This window comes from Rhamphochromis longiceps, linkage group LG5 (assembly GCF_057381845.1).
Source record: "Rhamphochromis longiceps isolate RC_006_pf linkage group LG5, R_longiceps_female_GT1.1, whole genome shotgun sequence".
Classification (NCBI taxonomy): domain Eukaryota; kingdom Metazoa; phylum Chordata; class Actinopteri; order Cichliformes; family Cichlidae; genus Rhamphochromis; species Rhamphochromis longiceps.
The window spans coordinates 39,934,945-39,962,866 of record NC_140561.1 but is presented as its reverse complement, the minus strand read 5'-3'; the positions used below and the strand labels follow the sequence as shown (position 1 = coordinate 39,962,866).

General features: G+C 44.6%; 1 protein-coding gene across 2 annotated transcripts; it reads left to right on the top strand.

Annotated features, from left to right (window-relative positions):
- The first annotated feature begins 513 nt into the window (after positions 1–513).
- LOC146670642 (DDB1- and CUL4-associated factor 1-like) lies at positions 514–22,194 on the top strand. Of its 2 annotated transcripts, none has more exons than XM_085407652.1 (30): positions 514–2,157; positions 4,059–4,255; positions 4,379–4,455; positions 4,577–4,650; positions 6,063–6,176; positions 6,624–6,761; positions 7,130–7,738; positions 7,820–7,921; positions 10,029–10,187; positions 10,275–10,454; positions 10,554–10,663; positions 10,879–10,978; positions 11,543–11,712; positions 11,885–12,009; positions 12,441–12,517; positions 12,871–13,035; positions 13,187–13,342; positions 14,215–14,874; positions 14,965–15,242; positions 15,352–15,550; positions 15,870–15,952; positions 16,074–16,158; positions 16,341–16,574; positions 17,075–17,168; positions 17,267–17,371; positions 18,635–18,708; positions 18,814–18,903; positions 19,319–19,486; positions 21,496–21,632; positions 21,935–22,194. In XM_085407652.1, exons 2-29 carry the CDS (start codon positions 4,065–4,067, stop codon positions 21,622–21,624), a joined length of 4,746 nt encoding a protein of 1,581 aa, XP_085263778.1. In that variant the 5' UTR covers positions 514–2,157; positions 4,059–4,064; the 3' UTR covers positions 21,625–21,632; positions 21,935–22,194. The 2 variants fall into 2 exon arrangements, with proteins under 2 accessions (XP_085263778.1, XP_085263777.1); XM_085407651.1 differs by having other exon boundaries at positions 515–2,157; positions 21,496–21,616.
- The last annotated feature ends 5,728 nt before the right edge of the window (positions 22,195–27,922 follow it).

The window sequence follows — 27,922 nt, the reverse complement described above, 5'->3', positions numbered from 1 at the left end:
GTCAGCTGCCATGGCGGTTGCCAGCCAAACCCATCTGTTCTCTGATTGGATTGTTAAATTTGTGATTGACATGACATTGGCCAATCAGATGAAAGGAAGAAAAATAGGGTCGAAATTCGTACTTGTAACTTGAAACTTGAGTGCAGAGTTTCACACGTATTTTTTAGCAAAGTCCGCACACAAATCTTTTTTACACACACAAATCCTGATTTACAAGTACAAAATATTTATGACCACAATTTGATCCCATACAGCTGATACTAGAAAGTAATATTAACTCTGTTATTCCCATCACTGGTTGTGAATAAAATCAAATCCATCCAGGAGTCTGGGAACCTCTTGCTGCTTCATCACAGTTTGAAGTTTTTTTCTATCTTTATTAGCAATTCAAACATTACAGAATTAAATGAGCAAAAGACAATGTCAGGGGGTTTCGTGTAATAACAATTAGACACAGGGTAGGGGTTGAATCACAAGATATTAAACAAGAAGCATAAGTTTACAGTTTTAATTGCTTTTATATTATGGGAACATTGTATAGTTTTAAAATATTGTCTGGTTTCATTTAAAAATCACTGAAAAAGCAGCTTTGTATTTAAAAAATGGATTTATGTATATGAAATTTCTTTCAAAAGTCTTTTTATTAGACAAAGGTTTCAATCCATGTATACAATAATACAAAATGCTTCAAAATTTCCTTCTTTTTCCCACCCTAACCATTAAACAACAAATAATTGGCAGCCTGCTGCCCAACTAAACCAAAAACACAGAACCTGGCCAAGGACAGAGGCCCACAGTTCATCCGTAATATGAAAGGTAAGGTCCTGTTCCCATTTAGATTTGATAGCAGCTGGAGGAAACATTGGAAATTAAATTGTACAAGGCTGATATTATGCCCCTTGAGGTTGGGTTGACCATTAAAAAATCGTCTACTGGATTGTGTGGAGGTATTTGGGGGAATTCTGCTGTCACAGTCTGCACGTAGTGTCTGGCCTGTAAGAAACAGAAAAACTGAGCTGCAGCTACGCCAAATTTGGTGGATATTTGAGAGGAACTTGCAAATTGTCCATCTTCATATAAGTGCAAAGGATTTTAGGCCCTTTCTAAGCCAGATATGAAAAGCATTATCTGCCATCGAGGGAACAAATGGGTGGTTTGCTGCAACTGGGCTTTGAAGTGAGAAAGCCTGGAGACACAGACTCTTCCTAAACTGAGACCAGATTCCAAGAGACTGCTGGACAACTCCATTGTTACTGGGTAGAGGCAATGCCAAAGGGAGTGATGAACCTAGTCACAGGTAGGGAACTTTCCCACTTGAATATGACTCCATGGCAACCCAACCTGGTGGTGACGGTTTGAGATTGTAGTGTCTCCAATACAACAAACACCTGATATTGGCGGCCCAATAATAGTACTGGAAATTAGGGAGGCCTAAACCTCCAACCAGCTTGGGCCTTTGAAGATGTATATGAAATTTTCAAATAAAATTTGTTAGCCCCATTTGCAGAGTAATCAAAAAAAGCCAAACAATAATTTCCATAACAGTCAAATAGATAAAAGAAACAACTAAACTCTTGCCAGAAATGATTAGTACATAAGCAGGACCAGAAACATCCTCTCTTTCTGACATGAACAGTTAACATCAATGTGTTTTTTAAACATCGTACAAGAAAAGTTATGGTGGGGTAAAAACGACGAATGACTTTCAAATATATTTCCTTTACTTTGTTGGTAATGTCCAACTTTTCTTCCACTCCAGGTCTCGGTATAAATTATTCCAGTAAGCAACGTCACGGTTGTCTTTCGTGTTTTTGGCGGGGACACCGATCTGTTCAACAGAGGAAACCGCAGGATCCAGCGGCAGAGGGGTCAGAACACCCGCAGGGATGGCGTGAAACATTGTGGCATAGTCCTTTTGGTGGAACAGGAATTTTGAACTACAAGTCCCAGGGAGAGCGTCGCCTGTGTTTCGTCATCTAACGTCGACTCGTTCTGTTGACGTCGCGTGCGGCCGCCGGGAGAAGTTTGAAAATAAACGTGAAAGTTTTTTTCTCGTGAAACGTTGAGTGTCGGCGCGGTTCGAGCTGCTGCTGTGAGGCTGAGCTGTGAGAGTTTGTACCGAGGAGGGAGCGGAGCGCAGAGGAAGCTGCTCCTCAGGTGAGTGACGTGCGAAACTCAGAGAAGCTAGCTGTGTCCGACATGCGGCTGCCGCACAGCGCCGCTTCCAGTGCGCTCAGAGGGGCTTGGCGCCTTATCTCACCGCGGTGGGACCCGGAGGGAGGGACAGGGTGACGGGGGGAGGGCAGTCGGACAAAAATAAAATAAACAAAAAGATGCGAGTCGAGTTAGAGCGAGTTAGCCGAGTTTGCTAACTGCTAGCCGGGCTGAGCTTACCCTCTAACCCCTGAGCCCGGTATCCGTGCAGAGGCCACCTGTTGGTGCACAGGTGTTTCCAGCTGTCACAGCTGTGTTTGTGTGTGAAGAAGCCTCCCGTCATGCCTCAGCGCAGAGCGTCTCTGAGACGGCGGCCGGTGAGTTACAAAGCCTGCCGTTGTTGGTCGGACAGCAGCAGGTTGGACTGTGCTTACAGCGCTCAAAGTGCGGTTTGACCAACAACACGCATCGTAGCAAATGTAACATCTCCGCTCACCTCTGGATTTTTCCGCAGAAAGAGGCTTTTTAAATGACCCGAGTGCCTCCTACGATATCAGTTTACATACACGTTTTGCTTGAAAAATAACATTTAAAAAACATTTGAAATGAAATTAAAAGCAGCAACTTCCTAACGGCTCTTTCAACACCTGTCTTTGAAGGTGTTGTACCTCAGTATTTGAACAAGCGCCGAGTGGATGTGATGACAGAAGAAGTTAGGAAGTTTGAAAAAGTCCTGAAAAAGTTAATTTTTACTTGTCTTTGTTATAATTTATATCAGACCTCTTCATAATTAAAAAGAAATGTCATAAAGATGCATGCTGGCTCATGGTCAGCACAATTAGGACTTAAAAAACAACTCAGGATTTTGCATACTCGTTAATCAGAAAAGGCATTAGCAGGTTTTTAAGTAAGTAAGGCTTATTTATATGCTGCTTCTCAAGTACAAAACTCACAAGTGCTTCACAATGCAGAACACATACAGCAGTTAATATGGTACGAAAACTAAATAAGGGCAAGCCTGCACAGGTGGGTATCAGCAGTGTCCACAGAGCTTATGTCCAATGGAAGCAAGTTCCACAACCACAAAACTGCGCTCTCCTTTTGTCTTTAGCTGGACCTTGGTGCAGCCTCCGAGCGTTAATCGTCTGACTTCAGACATTTAAACCACATGGATGGTTTTAGTAACTCACTGATATATGGAGGCTTCTGACCACGGAGGACACATCACCAGGATTTTAAACCGAACATTAAACTTTATGGGGAGCTGGTGTAAGGAAGACAGAATTAGTGACTTTTATTTCATGTGAACCAAACCAGGCCATAAACAGATATTATTCTAGTCTTTTCAATTAAATTAAATAGAATTTTGTATTTTTATCCACTCACACTTTCATCCATCCAGTAAAATCAGCAGGATTTTAATCAGTTTCTGTTGTTTGGGTTTAATTTAGTTTAAAGTCACATGCTTGTGGTTTTAATTAAATGTGATCCAGTTTTGCTCACTTGTTGAAGTCACACTCCACAGTTCCACTTTGAATCAATGCTATTAAGGCGTCTCATAGCATCGACAAACTGCTGGAGACACTCCTCAGAGATGTTGGTCCATGTTGACACGACGGCGTCACACGGCTGCTGCAGAGTTTTGTGACATGGTGCATTATCCTGCTGGAATCAGCCATCAGGAGATGGCACACTGTGGTCATAAGGGGATGCACATGATCAGCAACATTACTCAGATGGTGTTAAGAGAAGAAATGACCTCCATACCATTACAGCACCAGCCTGAAGTGTCCATGATGAATAAAACTGCACAAAAGTATTTTTCTCTTTAACTTTAGCTCCACATCTAATACAGCACTGAATGATCTGCCTCTTCCTCGCCTCCTCCTCTTCCTCTCTTCCAGGCAGCAATGTCTTCTGCAGACGAAGAGCCATCGGCCGCCATCGTGGCCGCCTTGACGTCTGCGTTATCGAGTGCCGTGTCAGCTGCCATGGCGGTTGCCATGGCTGTTGATTCAAAGGCGGATCTCTCCGCGTTGCTCGACGAATGGGAAGAAGCACAGAGAGGCCCCACAGAGCAGCTGGTGTCCGTCTTAAACAGGTTTTTTTTTTTTTTAAGCTTTTAGCGACGCAGATGACGTGTGACGTCAGAGCCTCTCAGTCTGCCTGAGTCTGTGGGTCCATCTTGAGTAGAAACCCTCTCTCATCAGTGTGTTTTCTGCAGAATATCGGAGCTGATTGAGAAAGAGATGGGAGAGTATCACAAAGCAGACCCGGATCCGTTTGATGACCGTCATCCAGGTGAGTCCTGGACCCTCTGGCCTCTATGTTGCATGTTTTCCACACTCGGTTCCGTAAAATGATTTCAACAACCAATCATTCAAATTGTTCAGACTTTTGTGACTCGTGTGTAACGTTGCAGGACGGGCGGACCCTGACTGCATGCTGGGACAACTCCTGAAGATGCTCTTTATGAACGATGACTTCACTAATGCAGTAAGGGCTGCTGCTTGTTTTTGTCCTCTTGTAAACCAAATGATGGAGTGTGGTTCCAAGGGTGGGCCGTCAGCTATGGCAGCCTTATCAGGCTTCATGCTTTGAGTACAGAAGCTCCACCCAGCAGCCATTAAAGCCTTTAGCTGGTGCCAGGACCGTATGGTATTGAATCTTTATTTTGAACATGTTGAAATAGTATAACAACAACAACAACAGAGGGAAAATGAGACAAACAAAGCAAAAGCACTTTGTCTTCCTGTTTATGCCCTGCTCATCAGAAATTCTTCATTACAGTTTGTTACATGTATTATTTATTTATTATTATTTTTTATAACTCTAGTAACACATCAAAACATATACACATTTACATATATATTGTCATGCGCTGGCTGTGTGGAGGTAGATGAGGACCCAAACGCAAGCTCACGGAGGCAGGAATGAACTCAAAACAGCTTTATTGCTGGAGAGAAAAACCATACAAACTAAACTGGAAACTATAACGTATTATACGGAGAACCACACGGACATGGATGAGGAAGAACGCGACACAGAACTGAGGGAGACGCGGACATAAATACACAGAGGGTTAACGAGGGAAGTGGGAGCACACGGGGGAACACAGGTGACACAGATAATCGTAACGAGACAGGGCAGGAGTGAACGCAACACTGACGGGAGACTGTCAAAGTAAAACAGGAAGTACACAGAGGTTCAGACAGGAGGAGAGAGAGCACGGGTAGAGCAGGGACATGACGGGCTGGGGAAAACATGGAATGAAACAGAAGGAGGGGAGACGAGGGCTCACAGATACACAGAGGGGCACACAGGGGGGAAATCAAGGAACAACTTAACAGAACAACCTGGAAACCAGGGCATAAATAAAGAACAAAACACACGAAAACTAAGAATACTGGGCCAACATGGCCCAGGATCATGACACACACACACATATACACATCATTATTGTGAAAGTAGTGGTGAGAACGCCTGATCAGAGCCCCGCCTCCTCCCTGTACTTTGCAAAAACTGTATTTTTGAACCGCTGTTTAAACTGAGGCATGCTGGGACATTGCTTCAGTTCTTCACTTTGTTCCACAGCTTCACGCCACACACACACGTGCAGAAAGTTTTCAGTGTTGTTTGATACGGGGGGATTTTTAAATTTAGTTCCCTCTTCAAACTGCATCTCCGTTTTGTGTGTTGCTTTATACATAATTTGCGCTGTGAGAAAATGAACCAGATCTGTCATTTTAAACTGGGCATCAAGCAAATCTGCTTTAATAGACAAAGTCTTTGTTTATACAGCCCCATCACGTGTCCACAGTTTAGAAATGAGGCCAGTGAACGTTGTCTCGAGCAGGTAGCTGCACAGTTTGTGCTACACTGTAAGTTTGTTTTTGTGTGTTTCGCAGCTGCTGGACACGTACATAATGACCAGCAGGGAACACAGCCTCAACACAGCAGCCTGCCGCCTGCTTCAGAACATTTGCCCGGGCCTGGAGACGGCCGTCGTCTTCCAAGAGAAGGTAAACACTATTTAGACATAAATCACTGTTAGATTATCGAGCTGGTGTGTGCGTTCAAAAAACAAATTATGGACACGTCTATAAAGTGTCCAAAAAATATTTTACTATGAGGGATCACATGTTTGGGGGTGGTCCATGTGGAGTTAGAGGATTTGGGTTTTGTTAGTTTATACAGTTCTAATAAATGACAGTATATGGATGTGCATATCAAAACTGAAATCCACCTTAATAATGTGCATTTCTTTTCATGATGGTACATTTAAAAAAGTTTTTGCTGTGTAGATTAAAGAGGAAGTGATGGTTGTTCTGTAGGAAATATGGGAATAACTAATTTGAGTAATTATCACAGAGACTTTTATTAAAAGGTTTCCGACTCCTGTGAGCAGAATAAGCACTGGTTTCTGATAGGCTGTTCCTGTGCTTCGCTCACCTGTGCTCTCTGTGCAGGAGGGTCTGGCTGAAAGGTTGTTTGGCTGGGCTCGTGAAGCAGAGCGCCCGCTGTGTGTCTACGCCACGGGTCTGCTGGCCCGAGCCATGAGCAACCAGGAAGTGGCGGCCAACTACAGAGAAGAGAACGCTCAGCTGGTGGGTGGCAGTAATTAAAGACTGTATGTAAAAGATGGACGTGGCTGTCGTGACATGATCCACAGGGTTCTAGATTCCACATTTGGATCCCTTTTAGCATTTTGTAGTTTGGAAGTGACCATGTTTGGATGAGAGGATGGCGTGCTACGTTATCAGCTAATGTTGGTTAGTTTTGTTAATGTGCTGTGTGCATAGACCAGCAGCAAACATGTTATTAGTGCATCGAGTGTGCAGCGTCCTACGGTTAAAAGTCTGTTTCACCACAGACTTCATGCTTTATGGCTGTAATCTTTTATATACAGTCTTTGCGCTTGATTTTTAGAGTTTTTGCGTCAGCGTCATAAAATCTGAGTTTCCTCATCCTCCAGGTGCCCGTTATGATCAAGCGGTTGCACGAGCTGCAGTCTCAAGAGGCCACGAGTCACTTTAGTGCCACCCACACCTCAGAGAATCTACCTCAGGACTCTCAGGCTGAAACTGCACAAACCTCAGGCGTCACAACGGCCCAGCAAGACCCGATGGAGATGGAGGCGAGAAATGAAAGAGCCGGGGAGAGCAGCAGGACCACGTCCAACACCAAACCCACGTCTCTGCTCGGCTCAGCTCAGAAGAACGGCGGCCGCAGCAGCAGCTCTGCCCGACTGCTGCCAGGCTTCGTTTACCAAGTCGCTCCGGACTCTGCGTCCAGGGAGACGGAAGACATGCAGGGAGGAAGAGGTGGAGGAGGAGGGAAGAAATGGGCTATAAAGGAGAACGAGAGGAAGGCAAAGCAGAAACTGAACATTACCAACTCTTCGGACAGGAGTGGAGAGGACGCAGAGAGGACCGAGGCCAGCGAACAGCCGGCCAGCACCTCCTCATGGTCTGAGATGAGCTCCGTGATGATCGGCACCGACTTCCGCCTTTCACCGCTGAGCCCGGCCATGGAGCAGCGGCTCATCCTGCAGTATCTGACCCCGCTCGGAGATTACCAGGAGGTAGGCGTGCAAATCTGAAACTGTTTGGTGAATGCAAATAATTTTAATAAATTCACAACTGATGACCCTCCTTGTGTGCAGCTGCTGGCTGTCTTCATGCAGCTGGACACGCGGTCGCTGCTGATGAACTACATCGACCTCAGACAGACCAACAACGTCCAGCTCACCTTTGACGCCCTGCTGGTAAGGATGACGGCGTCCCTTTGAAAAAATTGATGTGGAGGGAATTTTATGAAATGCTGTGGATGATTTAGTGCTTTGATGCACTCTGAGTGAAGCGTTCGTACATGCGTGTATATCAGTGGTGCAACGGATCACGGTTGATCCGTAATCCGAACCGATCACACTCCACGGTTCGGTACACACGTGATCCGAAGATTTGAAAAAGAAGGAAAAAAAGTATGCGTATGGTGCGCGTGGTCAGTCTGTCAAGAGATAGCTATGGTCGGTGCTAGCGGTCCAAGTGCAGGAGCAGAGGAGTTTGCGGTATTTAAGCAGCCCTTTGCCTCCCAGTCCGACCGGGCTAAAGCTGTTACAGAAGCTACTGCGGTGTTTAGCTGCAGACGGGAGGCCGTATTCTGTTGTGCAAAACAAGGGTTTAAACTGTGATGAACGTGCTTGAGCCACACTATGATATCTCGTTGCACGTCCACTTCAGTGACAAGATCGTTCCAGGCATGTATGAGTTATGGCTGAACTGTCCCAGGCATCTTCTGTTGCCCAACTACAAACGGTTGGAGCTCCAGGTCAACGGAAAGCTACGTGACCGTGACAGCTCGTTGTATCACAGCGGAGTGGTAGATACAAGCCCTGTACTGCACCTCAATTTGTTTTTATATAATTGCGTGGAATGAGTCTTGAGTTGAATGTTTTTAATAGGCAAAAAAATACTTAAAAAGTTCATAAGTAAATGTTAAAATTTTTTCTTTTTTTCTGATCCAAAAATTGATCCGATCCGTGACTTAAAACCGTGAGATCTTTGATCCGTTGCACCACTATTATATATTCTACTCATATATCATGCTCAGAGAGAGCAAGTCCTTCCAGTGTGTCAGCATCTGTTTGGTCACTTGCTGTCAGATGATTGTAATTCAGTTAGTTTGTTCCACGTTCAGCATTGATACGTTTGTTACTACGTGTTTGAACAGCTGCCTTAAAGCAACATGTATGTTTGTGTGTTCTGATTGTGTTACAAGTTATTGTGACAGAACGTGGTGTATGTTTATTTTACTAATGTAACTTACTGAGGGGTTTTTAGTGATCTTACAAAAGCAGTAAATCTTTATATCGAGATGCTTTAATGAGCCTCAGCAGCTCAGATCACGTTTCGCCTTGTTTGTCAGTGCAGCCCCTCCCCGCTGAGTCCGAGCGTCTGTGTGTGAAAGATAATCCAGACCTCTGTGGGTGGCTCTCAGCCCCATCACCACAGTTTGTTTCATTTTTAATGTGATGAAACTGAGTAGAGATATTTTTTCTTTTTTTTTAACAGTGTCGTGCATGGTCACATGGTCACATGTAGGGAGACGTGTTCCATCTCTCAGTTGTTTGTAGATCGTGGACACTGTTCAGTGCTTCCCGTGTAGATGTTTTGGAGGAACTAACAGGCTCTTCTGATAATGGACGGGTGTCAGATTAACTGAAAAGTTGATGAATTGATTCTCCTGTTTCAGCTCAATTGATCCGTCGTATGAGTAGAGAAGCAGTAAAAGTGGGATTCATACGTCCGTGAGCTGATAAGTAATCATAGGTAATTGCTGCCTCTGGTGTTCAGTAATTCTTCACCAGAGAAAAAGGAAATTACAATTACATTAAAAGTAAATGTCTTATATTTAAATTTTAGCTGATGCAGAATCTCACGTAGGTGAAGCTGCGAGCCGTGAACGTTGCAGGGCTGATGTTGGAAGACTGCTGCATGTTTATTTACTCTTGTTTCAGTCGTAGTCGTGTGTGGTGGTGATGATTAATATTATTAATATTTTTGTCCATTTCTATGCCAGTTTAGGGATTGTTGATTAAAGCAAAGCAAACTGAAAAGGAGAACTTATTTTTATTTTTAGATACATTTTTATATGATTTCGTTTTGTTTTGAATGAGTAAATCTTATTTTTAAGATGAAATGAAATCATTTTCCCCTTGTCAATAAAAGTTTATCAGTAAACCCACTCACTGTGGTTCTTTTCACATCTACGTGAAACCTTTAAATCCTCCTCGTTATATTTGCAGCACCGTGTCATCTGATAAACTGATGTTCGCTGTTTGCAGCCTCACTGTGTCGTTGCTCTCTCGTCAGTATCTCGCCTCGCTGCTCCTCCATAAGAAGTTTGCTGCAGAGTTTATCGCTCACGGAGGAGTGCAGAAACTCCTGGAGATCCCGAGGCCTTCAATGGCAGCGACCGGAGTTTCTCTCTGCCTCTACTACCTGGCGTATAACCAAGACGCCATGGAGAGGGTAAAGCTACAACACTCTTCTTATTGTGTGCAGGATTATTACAGCAACCGTAGCTCAGTCATGGTGAACACTGTCCCGCGTTTGCAGGTGTGCACGCTGCCCGACGGCGTGCTGTCCGACACGGTGTCCTACGCGCTGTGGCTGCTGGAGTCGTCGCACGCGTCGGGCGTCTGCCACGCCACCATGTTTTTCTCCATCTCCTTTTCATTCCGAGCGGTGCTGCAGCTGTTCGACCAGCAGGACGGCCTCCGGAGGCTCGTCAACCTGGTCAGCCGTGAATCTTTACTCTTAAACTATTTAAACTAATTTCAGAAGTAACTATTTCTTTCGATCGGACACTTTTAGCATCGTCTCCTCTGCCTGTAGATCAGCACTCTGGAGATCCTGAACGTGGGGAGCGAGCTGTCCCGGCTGAGTGATGACCAGGTGTTCTCCAGCAGGCAGACAGCCAAACACACCTGCATGGCCCTGCGCAGGTGAAGCGATGGGTGGAGACACAAACACAAAAATTCTTATCTGACACAGCAGCCATGTTTTATTTAGATATTTGTACATATATAATGTATTTCTTTATTGTGTTGTCGGGTAGAAGTAAAGAAATACTCTTCACAGTCTGAACATGCAGGCAGTTCCTCTCTGCTTGTGTGAAAGTTTGGAAACACACTCATTGATTATCGATTACTTTGTGAAGGTACTTTGAGGCTCACCTCGCCGTGAAGACCGAGCAGGTGAAGCAGTCCCTGCACGCGTCGGACGGCGGTATCGTCATTCCCCAGCAGCCGTTTTACAAGGTACTCGATGGAGTTTGTGAGTCGTTGCTGTGCTTTTTTATTTAAACCACAACAACAGATTTCCCTTCTTGTCAGTGAAGATGAAATGCTGACGAGCCTCCTGCTTTTGTTGGTGAATCTCTGTGTCGTTTGCTCAGATTTCATTTTGATCTGAAACGTTGTGTTTTATAGTTCTGTGATCATCATGTGACTCGCTGCCTTTCTTAGCCTGGTTGTGTGTTTGTAAGAGAAGGACTGCCTTATAACGCAACTCTTAATCACATTTGTGATCTGGATTTAGATATGTGGATTTTAACATTATAATGTGGCTGTGAGCAGATGAGCTGTTTCATGCTCACCTGTAAGTAGTAGTGATGCTTCAAAATACGTAAAATGATAACCTCAGAGAAGCTGTTTGTTTGCTCTAAATGACAATTTAAATGTACAATGTTTATGATATAAATGCAAGGTGTTCAAACACTGAGCACAGACTGAATATAAAAGATGGACGTAGCAGCCGTGACATTTAATACGAGTCTTGGCTTCATATACAACTCATGAAAGTCTGCGGCTTCCTGCTTTCAGGCCTATTCGTACACCAGAGAGCAGATTATTGAGATGATGGAGTTTCTCATCGAGTGCGGGCCTCCTCAGCTGCACTGGGAGCCGGTCGAGGTCTTCTACAAGTTGGCCTGTGTCCCCTTAATGCTGCAGCTCATATCTACAGCCTGCGACTGGAGGACTTACTTTGGCAGGTAACCCTGCTCACACACATACCTGCACGCTGTGAGCACTCGGTGGGAGTTTTTATGACACAGAAAGGAGTTGGTGTAAAAGTAGCTTTGCTTGCTTTCTGTTTCTGTGTTGCTCGTCTTTGTACGCAGCACTGATGTGTAACTGGAGTCTTTTTCATGTTTTTTTCACCAGGAGCGACACTGTGCGGTACGCTCTGGACATCCTCTCCATCCTGACGGTGGTTCCTAAAGTCCAGCTGGTCCTGGCAGAAACCGTAGAAGTTCAGGATGAAGCCAGGTCCCCCGTTTCCACTGTGGGTCAGTAAATCTGATCGTTTTCGCCTCTAGTGCTGCTAAAACTGTTCTGATTGTTTCCAGCTCCATGTAACATTGAATGATTCAGGATTTGAAATAATCCTTATGAATCTTACACACAATCCAACTGTCTTCTGATTGGTTGCCACTCTCAAACAGAAAGCTTGGACAGAGGGTGGGTGGGGCCTCTGTGCTCACAGCTGATCGTTTTAAGGATGTCCTCCTGCTCACGGGCAACATGCAGATCCAAGAGTAGATAAAACTGGGCGCTCGGAGCAGCCTGGCTTACTCGATCTCTCAACCTTAAAATTATTAACATTCATAAACATTCATGTGACAGTAAATGAGGAAAAGCACAAAGGGTCCACTGTAACTGAGAGATGTTGTTAACCTTTGGGTGTTCTGCGCGTGACCGTCTCTCACCTCTGCTTCAGGTATGAGCATCATTCTGGGTGTGGCAGAGGGCGAGGTGTTTGTCAACGATGCTGAGATCCAGAAGTCTGCACTGCAAGTAAGGAGAAGCTCTAAATATCTTAATGAGACATTCTCCCGACTTTGATGACCTCCAGAAAAAGGGTTTGCCCAGAAATGTGCAGAGTCTGTGCAATCAGAATGAGAAGATTGCAGGTTAACAGCACATGAGCGCACATTCATGAAGGATCAGCACGTTATGACTTATTCAGAGCAGGCTGTGAGGTCTCAGACGTCCCTCCTTAGAAACAAACTTTAAAGGCGCATTTGCAGAGATCGGCTCACGAATCTGAATGTTTAAACTATTTTATCAGATAAAACTGTTTTAGATGCAGCATTTGTGCAGCAAATGATGAAAATTTGTCTGTCGTTTCCTCTCTAAAATCGTCGCAGGTGATAATAAACTGCGTGTGCGCCCCTGACCAGAGCCTGAACTCTATGGGGGCTTTTGCGGTTACCCCTCTCAAGCCATTACTCCATCCCCAGCAGCCCCCCACCCCTCACAACAGGGTGTTGGCCCACATGTGGCAGGTGGTGCAGAACAACAATGGGATAAAGGTAAGAGCAGCAGACGAGCAGTGGGAATTTTCCCGGTTTGATCCTTTTGGGGTATCTGGGGTAAAAATCTGCCCCGCTGTGGTGACCCCTGTTGTAAATAAGAGATCGCCTGAAAGCGAAATGCTTTTCGTGTTCCTCGTGTCGTCTCCAGGTGCTGCTGTCCCTGCTGTCAGTGAAGATGCCCATCACGGACGCCGACCTGATCCGCGCTCTCGCCTGCAAAGCTCTGGTCGGACTCTCTCGCAGCTCCGCCATCAGACAGATCATCAGCAAGCTGCCGCTCTTCACCAGGAGCCACATTCAGCAGGTGCGCACAGGTGTATCTGAGTGAAAGACCTTTTAATGCTTTTGTGGCAAAAAACAGACTGAAGTTTAGGGTGTCCGGACAGTGGTGACGAAGCCGCTGTATAAACTTGGATTTTGAATGCCGAGTGCGCTTTCCTCGCCTCGCTGTGCCCAGAAATCAGTTTGCATCCATCTGCAAACGGTCATCTTCTGAAAGGCTTCCCTGCCACCTTTTCATACGCACTTAAAGTTGCACACTGTGGCTAACTGCAGCTTATAATATAAAATATTAAAGCTATTGTTAGAAATCTTCATTTCATGGCTCGGACTCACAGTAAGTTATTTTATTGAACAGATGTAAACAACAGCAGAGCTTTACTAACTGTAGCTCACAAGTTAATAAACGATTACTTTACTATTACTAAAGGCTTTTCTGCAGGAAGTGAGGGTGTTAGCAGCGTTCAGTCCTTCCACAGCTGCTCTCTGGCCTGCAACACGCTGCCCTCTTTATAGAAACGTGGGCGGTAATTGGTGTCAGCAGCAGCATTATAACAAAGAAGACAGGCATGCAAAGCATAATGAGGCCCAAGTACAATTTAAATATTGGTGTATTTATGTTTTTTAAACTCTGTGGCCAGAAAATTTGAATCTTTTGAAACTGGAGAGAGAAAAAAATCGATTTGCATGTATGAGTCATTTCTGCTTCATCCGGCAATTTCATGTCGCTTATTCAGGTTTTTCAGGAAACTGATGACGTAGACGCCTCAAAAACTACACGATACATGAAGGTTTAACAGACTAGTGTGGTGCAGTTATAGTAATGCTGCAGTTGGAGGCAGGGTGGAGGATTTCCTCCGGCTCTCGTCGTGTTCATGCTCTGTTTTCTGTCTCCAGCTGATGAAGGAGCCCGTGCTGCAGGACAAACGAAGCGAGCACGTCCGCTTCTGCCGCTTCGCCGCCGAGCTCACCGAGCGGGTGTCTGGCAAACCTCTTCTCATGGGCACGGACGTGTCGTTGGCTCGCCTGCAGAGGGCCAACGTGGTCGCCCAATCGCGCATCACATTTTCCGAGAGGGAGCTCCTCGTCCTGATCAGGAACCACCTCGTGGCCAAAGGACTTCAGGACACGGCAAACACGCTGGTCAAGGAGGCCAATTTACCCGCAGCGACCCTCTGTCCAAACCCCTCCCCTTCCTGCGTCACCCCCCCGCCCTCCGCCTCAGTGGTACCCAGGACTTGCAGGTTAGCGGGTGGGATCGCAGCGCGTATCGCCAGCCATGTTGGAGCCTCTCCCGTGTCCTCGGGTGCTTCTGTTTCTCCTTGCCCCTCTTCTTCTCGACCCCTGGCACCTCCTCACCCTTCGTGCTCCTCTGCATCTACCTCTGCCCACCCCACTCCTCCTCCCCCTCCTCTTCCTCATCCTTCACCTCAGGGACAGGGCCCATATCCACTTGGCCGGATTTTGTTTTCACGGGAGCGTCCGGTGGCCCCGTGCAGCTCAGGGAAAAAGCTCCGTGCACTGAAACAGAAGTCGGATCACGGTGCTTTCATACAGGTCAGGGTTCGATCGGTCACCAGTATCATCGCCGTGCTCGCACACAGACACGGCCTAAGCTCAGCTACTCTTTCTTTCCCTCTCTGTCAGACTCCAGCAATGAAGAAGCAGTTGGAACGCCACCTTCCTTCCCCTCCAACGCTCGACAGCATCATCACCGAGTACCTGAGGGAACAACACGCCCGCTGCCCCAACCCGGTCACCACATGCCCCCCTTTCTCTCTTTTCACGCCCCACCGCTGCCCGGAGCCCAAGCAGAGACGACAAGCCTCTCCCAACTTCACCGCCCGCCTGGGTGCCAGGGTGCTGTACCCCAAATACGGAGGTGTGGACCGAGCGTGTCTGGATAGACACCTGATCTTTAGCAGGTAAAGAACAGACTCACCTGTGCAGCAAAAACGGTTATTTAGCTTATTTTTGGCTGTTTAAAACGGACCTCTGCTTCTCCACCGCTCTGCCTGTTTTCCCTTCGTCGAGGTTTCGTCCAATGTCGGTGTTCCACGAGGGCGACGGAGACGAGAGCGGCTTCACCTGCTGTGCCTTCTCAGCCTGCGAGCGTTTCCTGATGCTGGGAACCTGCTCCGGCCACCTCAAGTTCTACAACGTCCTCTCGGGAGAGGAGGCGGCCAACTACACCTGCCACACGTCCGCCATCACACACCTCGAGCCCTCCAGGGTATCTGCACAAGCATTTAAACACACCTGTTGTTATCCTGCACAACGTTTCCCAAACATTTGCATATTTCATGCGTTTTTTTTATCTGAGGCTACGTCCTCGACCGGGTCAGGGACAAATCTGCACTGAGTATATTTGAGTTTCTGATGTAAGAAGACGTCTGGTGGTGTGGATTTGTTTTCTTCTATAAGCTCAGCTGATCTGCAGGCACTGAGGCGACTGCCTGAGCTGACGTTATGCTCAGCTTTGATATGAATAGCGGCTGCAGCCTCAGCTCTTTTTGTGCCGTTGTTAGAAAGTAACCGTTTGTGCTTCTTAGGATGGGAAACTGCTGCTCACCTCTGCTTCCTGGAGCGTCCCTCTGTCGGCTCTGTGGAGCATGGATGGAGTCTTCATCAAAAAGTAAAACCGCCACACCCTCACGCTTCACTTTTAATTTTACACACCTGTGTATGCACTGCATAGACACCCTGAGGTGTGGACTGTGGTCTTCGTGGTGTCGATGTGTCTTTTTCCCCTTCAGAAACTCCTTTGCAGACGATCACTACGTGGAGTTCAGTAAACTCTCTCAGGACCGAGTCATCGGCACCAAAGACCAAGTCGCAAACGTAGGTCGCCCAAAATGTTCTGCTCTGCCTCCTCTCATCATAACAGCAGGAAGCAGAGTTGATGTTGATAAAACTGGAATCCCTTAAATTAAAAATCTTCATTTGCATTTAAACTACTGACAGCAGGAAACCGTAGATTTGGAGTTCATTTGATTCTCATCGTTTGTCTTCGTGTCCTGAAGATCTACGACATCCAGACGGGTCAGAAGACGCTGACCCTGAATGACCCCGGCCTGGCCAACAACTACAAGAGGAACTGTGCCACCTTCAGCCCCACTGACGACCTGGTGCTAAACGACGGCGTGCTGTGGGACGTGCGGGCGTCGCGGGCCATCCACAAGTTCGACAAGTTCAACATGAACATCAGCGGGGTCTTCCACCCCAACGGCCTGGAAGTCATCATCAACACGGAGATCGTATCCTCTGATGCTGCCAGGGGCCGTCTTTTCTGTCCTTTTCTTTCCTTTACTGCAAAAAATATAGTTAAAATGAAATGGGTCATTAAAAAACGTTCTGGGCCCAGTTAATGGCATGTGTATGCAAAGGAGCTGTTCAGTGCTGAGCCCTGCATGTTTCTGGTCTTCATTAATGCTGCTGGTTTAATGAAGCAGGAGAATCTGCTGCCCTCATTATTGAAGTGAACTTGCTGCGTTTCACCTGAGCAGGTGCATTTTTACAAATTCGGCCTCGTCCAATTTACCCTGCTTAAAAAAGACATGGCCTTTAATATTTTTAATGCATATTACCTGATGAACCATAATGTCAGTTTGGGTCTTACAGTCTCCAAAACTATAGTCAAAGTTTAAGATCAGATTATTGATCTCAGCTGTAATAACGACGCAACAAAGCGAGCTGCACGTGTTTCTGCGTCGCCCCCCGTTGTGTCGTAGTCGTGGGCCTTGACAGCAGGTGTCAGTGGGACCTGAGGACCTTCCACCTGCTGCACACCGTCCCAGCCCTGGACCAGTGCAGGGTGGTCTTCAACAGCAACGCCACCATCATGTACGGAGGTACGAGCTCATGTGTCCGAGTCATTACGAGCACAGCGAGGGGCCGAATCACCGCTCTGACGTACGATCTTTTTCCCTCCTCCTGCTCTCGCACACAGCTATGCTCCAGGCCGACGATGAGGATGACGCGATGGATCAGCAGATGAAGGGTCCCTTCGGCTCGTCCTTTAGAACCTTCGATGCTACGGACTACAAGCCCATCAGTAAGGCTTCACTTCCTCTCACTGTTGGTCAAACACAGTTTATATACTGGGGCTGGGGATCGTCACTGATTTCTAGAATTGATTTGATTCCGATTCACAAGGTCCCGAATCGATTCGATTTGATTTGAATCGGGGAAATTTTGTTATGATTCAGATCATGCATCAGGACATTTCCATATTTTTATATCTATAAAAAGGAAGCTGACACTTGTGAGACTTTATCAAAGGTGTGAGCATCACAGCAGAGGCCTTTGTGTCAAAGTAGCTGAGGATGAAACAGAAAAACATGAAGGTGATTTTCCTGGTCTGGATTTTATAAAAATATTCTGCAGTCGATCAAAAACGAAAGAAAACCATTAATCAGCATCTGAACATTACCTGATGCTGCTGACGTGAAGCAGAGCAAAGTTACAGCGGTTTGATTAGAGACGCAGCGTTTTGCAGTTTTGCATAAATTTAAAAAGTTTAAAATTGTCCAGAAGCCTGTTGAACAGCAGAAATGAAGTTTTCTCTTTGGAAGTAAGTAAAAGGAATAAAACAGCGATCGACTGCGCTGTAAACAATGGTAGACTTGTGATAGTAAGCAAATAATGCAGAAAACAGATTTTTAGACAGGAAACTGTTGTTGAAGTACAGAGAGAGAGAGAGCTGTGCATGAAGTGTGATCAGCAAAAGTCAGAGTGAGTTCATGACGATGTTTATGTGAAGCGTAGTTTGGATCTTCTTTTGCTGCTGGTTCAGTCAATATTGTTTGGAGAGAGATCAAACCTGCAGCTTCAGAATCAGCACAAAGACGTAAACACAAAGCTCGACCCGCCGAAACATCAGGATCAGCGAGCTGTCGGCTTTCAGCCCCGACCGTGAGAAAGGCAACATCTCACTGATTCTGATGCGTCGGCGTGTCCGCGCTTTGTGTTCACGTCTTTGTGCAGAATCCGTGTTCCTGCTCTCATTTACTGTTTTAGCTGTTTGGTGGTTGTTGAAACTTTGTGAGGTTTAACCTGAGATTCTGGCGTTTCGGGCAAAATAAATTTATAATAAAAAATCGAATCAGGATTTTAATAATTCGATATCACGCTATCCAAGCCAGAATCGGTTTTAATCGATAAATCGATCATCAAAACCCGCCCCTAATATATACATATGTGTTTGATTTTATTTTAAAGGTCAGGTTTGTGCTGATCTGCCAGGCTTAGCTGCTCCTCCTGCTTTTACGAGCCGAGGTTCGAAGAGCTCGAGCTTCATGATGTTTTTGTTTTTCAGCCACTGTGGACGTGAAGAGGAACATCTTCGACCTGTGTACAGACACCAAGGACTGCTACCTGGCTGTCATTGAGGTACTTGAGCATCCGTGCTATCAGAGGGTTTATTGTTGTTTCCATTACAGCCCATGTGACCCTGTAAGGCCGCAGACACGCTAACGTGATGCGTTTACTCTGCAGAACCAGGACGCGGTGGGCTTGGACACGGTGTGTCGTCTGTACGAGGTGGGACGACAGAAACTCGCCGAGGAGGGAGACGACGACGATCAGGTGAGCGTTTGCTGAGCAGCTTTGTTTTCTTTTGTCTGCGATGACCCGACCTTCACGTGGAGGCTCATCTCTGATGACAGCTGGGTCTCTAGAGCAGCTGCTTTCAGGGAAAGAGTCCACGGTGTCCCCGTCACTGTGACCACAGTCTTTTATTTTTAATTGAAGTCTTGTGCGACTGCTCAGGGAGCGGACCTGAAGTGGAGATGAGCTTAAGCCGAGCAGTTTTATCCAAAAGCTTCTTCTTCTCTTACTTTTGATGCTTCTTTGTCTGCCGTTTCTTCTTCTTCTGCTTTTTCTGCTCTTTAATTTAATTATTATTATCTGTGAAACTTGTTTTACTGAGAAAACTTCCTTTCGTTGCTGTCGTCGTCGTGATTGAGTTCATTTTTTTAAAATTTATTTTGTGCTCTTCCAGGATGACGATCAGGACGATGACGATTCCTCTGACTCCGATGACGATGATGATGACGACGACGACGACGACGACAACGACGACTTGGACACAGACCCGCTCATAGAGGAGCTGGCCAATAACAACGAGGCAGAGAATGAGGAACAAGCCGACTCGCCCAGAGACGAAGAGGTACCCGACCCCCTAAATCCATCGTCCAATCAGCTTCTTTTATTTTTCACTTTTCTGTGAAAGGATTGATGAAGACAACACTTTGAAATGATAGTTTACTGAATATATAAATGTCTTGTTTTGTTTAACTTTATTTTCTTATAGTAAATATGATTTATAGAAGAACTTGTTGTTCATATTAGTAAAATTTACTTGTTACTCAGGTTCTTTGTTTATGGATGATTTATTCTGAGCTCACTCGGCGTTGTCACCATGACGACTAATATCTAAAATAATAGCAGTTACATTAAAACAATAATGCTTCTTTAGCTTCTTTCACATATTCATGGAAACTCAAATTAACAGAGACATTGAACGCACCTCACGCTAGGGCTGCTCAATTAATCGAATTTTAATCACGATTACGATCTGGGCTTTCAACGATCATTAAAAATGACTGAGCCGATTATTAGCCCCTCCCTCATTTATCCGCAACCCCTTAAAGGCCGGTCCGTGAAAATATTGTCGGGCATAAACCGGTCCGTGGCGCAAAAAAGGTTGGAGACCGCTGATTAAGAGGACCCGAGGGAAGCTCGGAAAGCTAAGCAGAAGTTATTTGGAGAGGAGAGTGACTGCTGTTGGTTGAAAAGTGAGGTAAAAAAACTTCAGTGGTGTTGCACACTATGTTATATTATTTTTTAAAGTCATTGTTAACCCTTTAAAGCCGGTCAGAGCAGCACGCTCCGTTTTGTGTAACTATTTTTGTAGAACCTGAACCGTGTAAGCTAGCGCAATAATTTGTTTTGCATATGAAACCGGAGGAGTTGTACTTACATCTGATGCCATCAGCTTGTCCTCGGTCACGGTTTCCTTCCACATATAGCTTTGCAAAAATTGCATAAAAAGCGCTTGCAGGAACAAAAACATAATATTCCAGAAACACGCTTTGCCGATCCATCAGCTGTTCGTAACACTTCCCACAGTGAAACAGACGTCAGCGCGAACTGTCGCATGTCCGCCATTTCCTGGCCGAAACCGGAAGTGACGTCATTTTCGCGGAAAATGTAGTTTTTTACTTGTAGGCCTTAAAAGCCTATACTGGTGTTTTTATAAGTCATGTTTGACTTTTCTGAATAGTTTCTGTGATGCTTAGAACTCGAATTGCACTGCTGGAAATAGTTTATTTTGATGCACCTGCTGTTTTCTTTGCAAATTTGCATCATAGGATTGTTTTTTCGTTTTTCCTGCAGTATATAAAAATTGGTGTATCTCCAAAATAAAACTATGATAACACTCAAAATAAATTTCCTGTTGTTGTAAATTATTTTTTGCAACTTTTTTGTATTTAAAGTTTTGAGGGATAAACCTCTTAAATTTCTCAAAGTAGAAATATATGTAAACAAACTAAACAAAAACGAATGTCAATTTTTTTGTAGTTTATTGCACTTTTTTGCAATTAATGTAGTTACTATGGACTTAATGCATACATATTATTAAAATATGGGCTATAACAGTTATTTAGCAAATTGAAATGCTCCCACAAATGGCACTACAACATGTAAAAAAATAATATAAGCTCTGGCGGACTTGGTTCTATAGTAGGTCTTAAAGGGTTAAATAAATATCGTCAAATAATCGAGATCTCAATTTCAGTGAAAATAATCGTGATTATCATTTTTTGCCATAATCGAGCAGCCCTACCTCACGCCTGTTGTAGTCAGATGGGAGAGAGCGTTCTTCGAGGCTGCGCTTCATCTCTCACAGTGGATTTAACGCAACCACAACACTGCGACGTGTGTTCTTTATAAACTTGAGTCCAGCTTGGAGGCGGTGCCACTAAAAACAGTCCGTGCTGGACGTTACTTCCAAACTGAAGTGATGTGACTGCTTCCCTCGCGTTAGAGGAGAAAAATCAGTTTGAGTGTTTAAAAAAAGTTCTTTGTTTTTCAGTTTTAGGTTTCACGTCTTCTCTGGTCCTCACAGTTCAGACTGCACTGGGGAGACTGATCTTTTTTTCCTTTCACGCTCAGATTGCTGATCTTCTGGCTGGCGACAGCGATGATGACAATGACAGCAACGACAACAACGACTCGGAAGACTGGGAGAGCGTCAATGATGGCTCTGAGCCGTTCGACGCTGACGGATCAGAATGTGAGTGATAATCCAGGTTTGTTTGCTTAAGTCTGTTTTACCTTCGAGGTTTTTACAAACTCACATCCGGGCGCCGAGGACGCCGAATCTGCAAAAACTGCCTGCATAAGTACAGTTCAGAATATAATATTGTTAAAAATGAGAGAGAACGGCACTGCACGTTCTGGGTTTAACACGGACAGAATGTTAATGTCTGGAGAGCATCACACCGAAACTGGATGAAAAAACCCGAGCTTTATTCCTTCATTTTTGTTCTTTGTAATGAGGCCGTTGATTTGAAGTGAACCGTGTGTGTGTGTGTGCGTGTGTGTGTTGCAGTTCTCTCTGGAGCGTCCGATGACGACTTGATCCAGTCCATCCGTGACCTCCATGACCGATGGTTCTCCTGACCTCAGCGTTCTCATTCGTACCTGTTTAAATGCTCGTTTCTCTTTTAAGCAGGCAGGTTGACTGTGAACACGCTCGTATGCAAATCAAATTTCTGCAATATTCTGTTTCTCTAATATATATTTTTTACATTTGATGACGTCATTGAGAGATGACGAATAAATATTTCCCAGAGTTTGTGGGGCCTCAGATATGCAGACTTGGTTTTCTTCCTCTTGGTTAAATATTGAGTTTGAAATTTTGGATTCTTTTTGGTATTTTTACCTGCTGTGAAACATCTTTTTCTCCTCATTATTGATCAGCACCAGCTTTGTCTGAACTACAAAACGAGACAGAAACACAAGCTGTAGTTTTTCAAGTCCTTTCAACTCTGAAGCAGTGAGCAGTCTTTACATTTTATTTGAGCTTAATATTCATATAAAAGCAGTTATTGACGTAAAAGAAAAAGAAAGAAAAAATTATTTTATATACACAGTGTTGAGGTTGTTTTCTACAGATTTAAAGACTGGATGTTTTTAACTGGATGGATTTAGGCCAGCCTTCTTCTTATTGGCTGCTCCTGTCAAACAGATGGGTTGAACAGCAGGTGGGCGGGGCTTCTGTTCTCACAGGACTGTGTGCTCGAGCAGTACTGAAAGGCACTTCGTGTGTCAGGGTTCAGTTTGATTGTCCTGGTAAAAACTAACTGCAGAGTTGGAGGACCGAGGAAGCAGCAGAGACAGACAGGAGCAACGACCAGCAGCTTGTACTGGACCAGCAGGAAAAGCCTGGTTTAAAGAGGGTTGTCGAGGATTCCTAGTCCTTTAAGTTTGGATCTCACTGAAGAGCGGAGCAGTGAGAAGCCGGGAGGGGAAAACAGAGGCCTGAAGATTTGGGGTAAGAGCCTCCCAATGGCTCTGGGTCAAAGAGAAGGACAATTGCTGGAAGCTGAGGCGAGAGCGGCCACCACAGCTGACCAGCCAACTTCAGGTGCTGTGGTTGAAGTTGAATCTGTATGATGGTTGGAGGAAAGCACCTCAGAGGATTTAATTCCCACACAAATGATCTCTAAAGGTGGTTGAAGCGTTGGAGGTGAATCCCGGTGAGGTTTAAGTCATTGCTGATGTGGAGGAATGAGCCCAACCTTTGGAGGGAACAGAAGGATTGCTGATGTGTGTCTATTGAAAACATCACTTTCCTGACAGCTTACAGGTGAGGATCATGTAGACCTCACACAGTTCATTAGAGTATAATTTAGATAATAACTTCCTCTACAGTCTTACTTTCATAGATCTTGAGATACTTCAGTAGTTAAAGGGCAGCAGAAACATCTGTAGGCACTTTTTCACTGTTCCCTGCCAACCACAGCAGCAGGTCATAAATCGAGTCACAGCAGCTGTTTCAGGCACAAACCAGAGCACGCTTTCTGCTCGGTGTTCAGGAGTGGACGAGTTAGGAATCCAGACGTGGTCGGGCACATGAAATAAAGCCTGCTGGCTGCAGACGCACAGAGTACACGCCCACCAAGCTCTTTATTTTCAAATCACATGACTAATCTTTTAAATTAATCTTTCTTTGTTTGAACATGCAGCGAGACTTTTAAAAAAAGATTTTCCAAGTTCGAGTGATGCTAAACAATCACCTGTTGATGAGGGAGAGATGCTGTGGTTTCTGCAGAGCCGTGAGTCCAGACGAGCGTTTCTCCTCGGCTGTGTTACTTTCAGGTCTCTGTGGACAGCAGCGTGTTGAAGTGAGTTCTTATTCGTGGGGAAACGTCGCTCGCTGTCAGTCTCCTCTCTCCGTCCTGTTTCCTCCTCTTCTCAGTTTCATCTGTTCCTCCTTTTTTCCCGGCAGCGAGCTGACCCTGCCTGCGCCGACGCCTCCAGCATTCTGATTTGTTCTCTGAATGTTTTAAATCCTTTCATTCCGATCTTGAATGTGACATTGTGCATATATTGCCGGTGGGCTGTGGAACAAATAGTTGAATCATAAAGAGTCGAGCGTGGTCATCAGAGACAGAAAAACATGAAAGAGATGCAGGACTCAGGAAAACTGCTACAGCACTAGACGGTGAGGAATCCCATTCACAGGGCAGCTTTCTTTCAGTTAACGGATCATTTTTACTCCCACAGTATGTTTTGATAGTTTGTATAACCGGTGTGCCTTCTGTGGGAACATTATTATTCCTGCCAGACACACAGAGGTTGAGTGGAAACCATGGAGGGGGTGATATCAGGATATTTCATCTCCGAGTCTGAAAACTACAAATGTGAGCCTCTGTTTCTCTGGATTGGAAGAGCTGTCACGTCGTGAACACTTACGGGGACACATTAAGCTAATGGGTTCGTCTCGCTGGAGTCCACACGTGGAAATTAAATCTTCATTTTAAATATTTTTTGCATCCCATTCTCGTCCACAGGTGTAAAGTGTGGCAGCAAACAGAAATAATGTTGCCATGGATGCGCTGGGTTTAGTTGGGCTGCAACTTCTGTTTTTAACTTTTTATTGTTCATATTCTGTAAATATAAGTACGCTGAAAATACCGCCTACAGCTCTGCTTAGTTTGAGTCTGTGTGTACCACAAATTACTTTGAAACTGAAGAAAACCTTAAACCCTGATTCTCAGTGCAGCTTCTGAGTGCTTTAGTAGACGTCATCAGTCACTCTGTCCTCTGGTCATTTACAGTTTTTTCTGATTGCTTAAGCACATTTTTTGTAACTATTGGCTAATTTTGCAAAACTCTTCACACAAATAAGAAAACCTGTCACCCAATAATCAAAACATTGTAGTTCTCTTGCAAAAGCAAACACAGCTAGATTAACTCTTCACACCTTCGTAAAAATGGTGTTTCCGTATCAAACAGTACACACAAGCCATCATCTACTAAGCACACAATGCGCCAACTGCACACTGATGGTATGAATACAAAACACATCTGGCTTTTGCTTTCTCTGTGCACAAGGTAGGCTATGTCAGTTTGAGCTCATACTTCTGTCATAGATCCATAAGCATAGAGGGATCCAAACTTCAAGTACTGCTGTTTATTCAAACACATCAAAACAAACACAAGTGTTCATTTCCAAGTATAGGATTATTTGCAATCGCCATAATGACTATATGGGTTACTTGGTCTGCAGTGAACATGCTTCCTCTGCCCCAGCATCTGGTCATCTAGCAATTCTGTAAAGTAACAATTTCAGTATTTGTACATCAATGGTATTGGTGTGTTTCTCATTGGCATATGGCAGTGCTACAAATCTTTGTGCGAAGTGACTGTACTAACCGATTCTCATTTCAAGATGTCCTTATGGTACTTGCTACAGTGTAGCGGCTCGAGTTAGGCTGGACCCGTTGGCCAGCTACCCTCAGGGTCATTCCACGGTTGATGACATGGTCCACTATTGTAGCTCTGATGTCATCAGCAATTCTATTTCTTACTCTTCCTACCCTTCCTCTCCCCCTTCCTCGTCTTCCTCTTGCTCCTCCTTGTCCTTGTCGTCCTCTTCATCCTACTTCTTCACCTCCACGTCCTCTTCCTCGGCCTCCTCTACTTCTCACTCTTTCTGCTCCCTCCATTGTACTCCGCACACACAGCTTACCTGGATTATAGTGCTTAGGCTGATTGCAAAGTGAACTAATTATCTAAAAAAGTTTTCACATGTGAAAGTGTGCCAGACAGTTGGCAAATTAGTGTTAATGATAGCCATACATGTGTATACTTTTGCTAGGAGTGTGTTGGAAATTTGGTAATTGAGTGTTGTGCAGTGAATTGTGCCTACAGTTTTGCAAAGTGTGTGTTACAAAATTGCAAACTGAGTGCAAAGCAGTTTTTGTGCTTTTAGTTTTGCAAACTCAGTGAGTGGTTTTGCTATAAGTCTGAATAGTTTTAGAGATTGTGCTACAGGAATCACAGTTAGGGTTTAAGCATTCAGAAAAAACTGTAAATTATCACCTCCTTTTAGCCACCAAGTTTACAAAAATTAGCCTAAATTTAATGCAAAATCCCCCAATTTGGAAACCTGAAGGTGTTGGTTAATACTGGCAGGTCCAGCTTGTTCTCTGTGAGCTTCAGACTGCATTATATCTGTAAGATACACCAAGACATAAAGATATTTATTGAAATCATAATATTTGACTAATTTTTTTCTAATCATGTGCTCTATTCAATTCGATTTAAATTTGGAAGTCGATTATCACAACAACAGTCGCCTCAAGGTGCTTTATATTGTGCAGTAGACCCTACAATAATAGATACAGAGAAAAACCCAACAATCATATGACCCCCTATGATCAAGCACTTTGGTGACAGTGGGAAGGAAAAACTCCCTTTTAACAGGAAGAAACCTCCGGCTCGGTGAGGGGAGGAAGACAAAAGACACGCTGTGGTAGAGAGGTAATTTTAAATGCAGAATTTCAACAAACATCAGCAAACACACAAACTGTTTGTGTGTTTGTCTCACAGTGTGTTGCAGCTAAAACTCCAGCTGCTTATTTCACCGGGAGAGAAAAGACAGAGAGCTAAGTTCACTCAGAGATGGAGAAAGATAAGAAAGACAGGAGAGGAGAGGAAGAAGAGAGCTTAGATTTAAAAGGAAGGGCTGCTCATTTAAAGCTCATATGTAAGTCCCCATGTTTTTAAATCTGTGCATGTGACATGTTTTTCATACTGTGAAACCTGCTGTAAATCAAACTGAGGCAGTTTTTTAAAGGCTGCATGAGAATCTGCAGGATAAACAGCTTAGTTTGCTGCACTGTGATGGATTTGCAGTAAAGAACAGTGTGTGACTGGTGCACAGTGGCTGTGCTTCATGCTCACAGCTTATAGCAGAGATTCATATGAATGTTAGCTGATGATGCTGATATTCATTCACTGAATCTCACCTTCATACCAACTTTATAGTATCTAATGTAAAGACAGCATCAACAGTGTACTGTCAGTGCAGAGGATGGGCATCAGCCAGGACAACTCATAAAACATCTGCTCACATCTGGCTGAATTCAGGCATGTACACCCACAAAAGCAGCAGGTCAGCTGATCACAGCCTGTACACTAAGAACATCTACTGGAGCTCTCAGTAGAAGTTATTGTGAGTTATGATTGTTTTCCCCACACTGAGCCATTACAACCAGTTTAGTGTCCCCCCACCGGCTGCATCCACGTTAGCCCCTGACTGCTCACATTTTCCTGTTCAGAGGCAAAGTCACCCTCTACATTCTCTGCTCATGAGATTCAAGATGAGAATATTTATTAGAATTAAAGTTTAAACTGATGTAAAGTTTGTATTGTCATCTGCTAATATTATTTAATTATTACAGTAATAAAGCACAAGGCTCAGTTAGCTTTGCATAAAAATAGCTGGTAGTAACGTCCTCCAAAGAACTACTTTTACTTTCTTACTTTGAGTACTTTTCAGAGGCGAAGTTGAATCAGTACTTCAACTTTGACTGTAGTATTTTTCAACACTAGTACTTCTTTTTAAGTACAGAATATCTGTACTTTGGCCACCTCTGATTGTTATGAGCAGTGCACTATATTACCCCCCCTCGTAGATGGGTCGTTGACTATGATGAAGACAAATAAAAAATATAAATATTTATTGTGAAAATCTGCTCATAAGAAAAGGAAAATTAAAATGCTTTAAGGTTTCTTTCTCAACGCTGTGTCATATCACCATATTTGTGACACAGCTGTCACAGCGCGTGCTGCTCTGAAGTGTCCACGCGGGGGCGCAGCACGCGCAACAAACGCGCGTGGAGCTGCTGAGCTGCAGACGGCTGTCATTAGCGGCTGTACACGCGTGTCAGTGACAGCACGACCGAGGCTGTGTCACGGTGCTGTAAAGTGATGTCACGGCCGGTGTGTGCGCGCGTGCGCGATACTGCACATGCTCAGAGTAATTCTAAGTGAGTTTATATATTATATATATATTTGCGTCTTT